The following is a 4,625-nucleotide window of genomic DNA, read 5'->3' as shown; positions in this document are numbered from 1 at the left end:
CACGAACGAGAGAGAGCCCTGCGACACGATGAAGGTCGGCAGGAACCTTGACGCCAAGGGTTTTGGAGTGGCCACGCCATTGGGATCCCCTCTCAAGTAAATCTCATCTATTTGTTATTATATACTTTCCTATAATATTCGAAATGAAAATATTGTGTCTATAAATTTACATCAGAGTGAATACACTATTACTTAATTAATTATGATAAAGTATAATAAAAAGAAATTAATGAATGAGATTGAAAAGATGTTTCTTCATAAAATGACAGAAAAGCAAAAGAATCAATAGAGTGTGTGAAATTATATTTTTATAGTATATAATGTCGTAAATAATCTTTCCAAGAAAATTTCTTTTTAAGATCTGAAATAAACATTTTCTTCAACATTGCGATGTTATATTTCGTTAAACTAAAGAAAAATCTTGGAATTTCTTAATGATCCTTTCAAGGGATCGTGAACGAAATTTAAAAATCGAGCTTATTAGCTATTTAACAGGAAAAGTTTCTTTTCGATATTTCTCGACAACAACCATTCATCACGTATTCGCGAGCAACGCAGGGATTGAATGGTTCGACCTATTTCCTCCATACGAGGAGGGCATAATTAACGAGGATTTGTAACGGCAAGAAAGAGGCAAGAAAGTACCCCTCGTTGCCTCTTTGAAATACTTTGGAAAAGGTCGTTCCACGCAATTAGCATAGAAAAACTGGTGCACTTATTTTTTTCATTACTGTTTAAAGGATGAGCCCGATTCTCGTCCAATTCAATTTCTCTAACAATGTTCAATTTTTATGATTCAACGATTATTTCTCGATTTTTTATCGCATCTGTTCGTGCGTCATGATCGAGTTTTTCTGTGGATATTCTTGCTCGTTGTTTCTTCTTATTAGCTTTGTCTCTTATTTGATAGAATTGGTATATTTTCTGCGAATTATCAGGATGATTAAAGGATTTTGTTTAACGAGTTTTATTTCTTTCTTTTTCTTTTTGAACGAAATCTTGTATCGAATTTCTATTGTTATTTCTATCAATTTTATATTTCTTATTATTATTTCGATATGTATATTGTAATAAAATAATATAAAAGAATTTTCATAATTCAATCTTTTGAAGGGTTAATAATTATCATTTTTAAATTAATCTTAAGTGAGAACTTTCGATATTTATTTAAATAGCTTCTAAAGATATATGATTCATTAAAAAATATCAAATTTCTAAATTTCTATAAATTTCTCTTCTAGAAGATGAAGTAATTTTTCAAAAAAATTAAATTAAATCTCGATATTTTATCAGCTTGACTTTGATAAATCATTTAAATCTTACATCGAAATTTATTCAACTTCTGATGTAATTCTTCTCTATTAAAATTCTAATATTTTTTCATTTTCACGAATATTATTTCATCTCTTATAATATTTCATATTTTGCAGAGATCCGATAAATCTGGCCGTGCTCTCGTTGAAAGAGAACGGAGAACTGACGAAATTGGTGAACCGATGGTGGTACGATAGAACAGAATGCAGGCACGGTGACAAACAGGACGCCTCCAGAAACGAATTATCCCTCAGCAACGTGGCAGGGATATTCTACATTCTTATCGGTGGGCTGCTTTTAGCCCTAGCCGTTGCATTGCTGGAATTCTGTTACAAATCGCACACGGAAGCTACCAGAGCAAAAGTAACGAATTGATATTATTGTCAGTCGAATTAGAAAATTCCTTTCATCCTTCCCAAATTAAGAAACACTTTTACAATTCGATTAGATAATATCAAGAAATTTTTCATACCAAATTGCTGATGTTAATAAAAAGATTCTACTTGAATCATTCACGAAAATATTCTATTCATCCTCGTCAAATTAAAATTATTCAAATTTTATTAAAAAATTTTGAATAATTAAATACAAATTGCTGATGTATATAATAAAAGGACGATTGAAAATTAATTTTCTGCAAAAAAAATCAATTTCATTTAAATCTTCGCATAAAAAAAAAAAATCTGTTATAAATCCAAATATTTCTCGATCCCTTATAACCACTACCACATTCTATTTTTAAAAAAATGTTCCAATCTACCTTCGATCATTCCACCCTTCCACCCAAAGATTCTATTAATCAAGACAAAACTTTTCAGATCCCGTTGTCGGACGCGATGAAGGCGAAAGCCCGATTGACGATCGGCGGCGGTCGAGATTTCGACAATGGCCGGGTAAGTAGCGAGTCCACACCAGATTGGATCGGATCGTGACCACGCGGCCATGTGTAGAAAACACGCTCGAATAGAATCGAGTCGAGGGGAACGGTACGGAAAACGGTTTCTCCGCTTTCATCTCCACATTTTAAAATGGAAAAGAAATATCGAATACGAAAGGAAAGTGGAGATCGGTTTTCATCCCTTTCCTGCCTCGAAACCAACGATCTCGAAATGTATCGTGTAACATACGCCCCCAACGTGGCGGCGTCGGGCTGCATTATGCATATCCGTGCAATACAAGAACCTCTATGACATACATATGCATACATACATAGAAGCATATATATATATATAAATATATATACAATAGAGTAAGTTAAGGCATGCAGTTAGCAGGGTGTATACGTTCCACGTGTGTATTGTGAAAGATGGCCGGGGTATCGAGAATTTCGAACAGGGACGTGGTTCTCGAACGATGTTTCTCACGATCGACCTAAGGGCTGTCATCGATCGTTCTCGATATACACATCGTGTATTTTATTATACGATACTCGTTATAGGATGTTGAATATAACGCGTTCGTGAAATATACTTTTCGAGGGATCGAAAGAAAAATCTATAATGGAAATTTAAATTATAACATTATAAGGACTTACGAAAAGAAATAACTTTTCTAAAGCAGAATCGAACAACGTATGTTTTTTTTTTCTTTTCTTTCAAAGTTTAATAAACGATACGTAAAATTTTTAGATTGTCTAGAATATATCTCTGAAATATATTCCACGAATGCATTAACAGTCTGTGCATAAATAAATATTACGTATAGAAATATACAGATTATTTAATTTATATATATATATATGTGTATGTGTATAACATATATATATATATATATATATATATATCATACGTATATGCGTGCGATGTGCGGCTGGCTGGATGTGTTGCGCTCTTTTCTACTTTCTATTTATTATTACTTATACACCACCTCGTTCTTCCCCTCTCTATCTCTATCTCTATCTCCCCTCACCTAATTTTCTATCTATTATTTCTCTGTTTGTAACTCGATGGATGCAGATGGAGACCGTAATTTTTGCTCGTTTTGCGCGTTTCGTTCTACTTTTGTTTTTGTCTCTAGTGGTACGGACTGCAGAGTTAGACGGAGGATGCATGCGCCTTTCCCGGGACCATATGTGAGTACTTTCTAACCCTTAATTATACGTCCCATCGTGCGCTCTCTCTCTCTCTCTCGATCACGATTCTAAATGCGCCTATTCTCGATCCCTGTTTCGTCCCCTTTCTGCTTCATCTTTCTTTCTTTTCTTCGAGAGATCATCGGTAGTGTGTACTCTCTCTGTGTCACTCTTTCACTCTTCTTCGTTCTCATTTCTCTTCGATTATATCAAACTCGAAATAATTCGAATTTCTGTATGAAAATACAGATGTTCAATCTTCATTCAAATATATATATACTCGTCGATGCACGATTCAGTTACAGAAATTTGAATATATATGAATTGATATATAATAAAACGATCGGCGAATTTTTTGAAAATTGTTTGAAAATAATTTCCTCGGGTATTTTCTGAAAATTGAACGTACACACGCAAGGCGTCCTTCTACCTCCTGCTCGCTCCTCCATCTTTACAGCTTTGGTTATCATGAAACTTGCTTACGATCGCGAGACAAGAGCATGGCTTGCAGCATTATTCTTTTAGAGGATGGTGAGGAATGAAACCGTGATTGATTTGTCGAGATCGCATGCAAATGCTTTGAAAATGCTTGTACGTTAGACACTGTGTTTACACTGCTATATGAACTTTCTTCCTTGTTTTAAAAATTCTTTTTATAATTTCTACGAATCTAATTCAAAAATCCGTCTACTTTATTGTTAACAATGATAAATCTCGTTCGAAGTATCTCTTCGACAAAAGAGATTGAACTTATTCATTCGATGAACGAATTGCACCACCGTGGAAAAAAATCCCCAATTTGAATAATGCAATTTCAAACTCGATCGTATATAACAAATTTAAAAAGCTAAAAAGAGCACGTCTTTTTCAAAAACATGGTATTATTTTTTAACAATTTTTGCCTTTTTTGTATAACTCTTTTTTCCCTTTTCTCCCATTTTTTTTTTTTTTTCAAACAATATATGTCAAGCACGATTACTCGTTTTAAAACGCTTTAACGCAGCGAAATGGAATTTTCAGTAGCAGTGTAAACAGACCTTTGAACGGAACTGTGCATCGAATGACGACTCGCCTCGTCGTGTCGTGTCGTGTCGTTTCTCTCGCGCCAAAAGCGCGATACGATCCCCTCCTCCCCTTCCCTCCTCTCTTCCCTTCCTCTCTCACTCCGTCACTCACTTCTCTTCCGGAGCAAGTACGTTTCACAAAAGGCAGGACGGTAGAACGACGACCGTGGAGAGAA

At 34.6% G+C, this 4,625-nt stretch overlaps 1 protein-coding gene across 2 annotated transcripts in view; it reads left to right on the top strand.

The window, feature by feature from the left end:
• The window catches only part of LOC102677163 (glutamate receptor 1), a 286,138-nt gene that overhangs the window by 279,659 nt on the left and 1,854 nt on the right, over positions 1-4,625 (top strand). Inside the window, exons 17-20 of one of the 2 annotated variants that reach the window (XM_006618952.2) lie at positions 1-96; positions 1,431-1,677; positions 2,133-2,207; positions 3,331-3,385. The exon at positions 1-96 is cut by the window's left edge and continues 2 nt beyond it. In XM_006618952.2, coding sequence (XP_006619015.1) covers positions 1-96; positions 1,431-1,677; positions 2,133-2,207; positions 3,331-3,351 — 439 coding nt within the window. In that variant the 3' untranslated portion in view covers positions 3,352-3,385. The remainder of the gene's footprint in view (positions 97-1,430; positions 1,678-2,132; positions 2,208-3,330; positions 3,386-4,625) is intronic. The other variant, XM_006618951.2, reaches the window with a different exon arrangement.

This window comes from Apis dorsata, unplaced genomic scaffold, assembly GCF_000469605.1.
Source record: "Apis dorsata unplaced genomic scaffold, Apis dorsata 1.3 scaffold_382, whole genome shotgun sequence".
NCBI lineage: Eukaryota > Metazoa > Arthropoda > Insecta > Hymenoptera > Apidae > Apis > Apis dorsata.
This window is presented reverse-complemented; position numbering and strand designations above follow the sequence as displayed.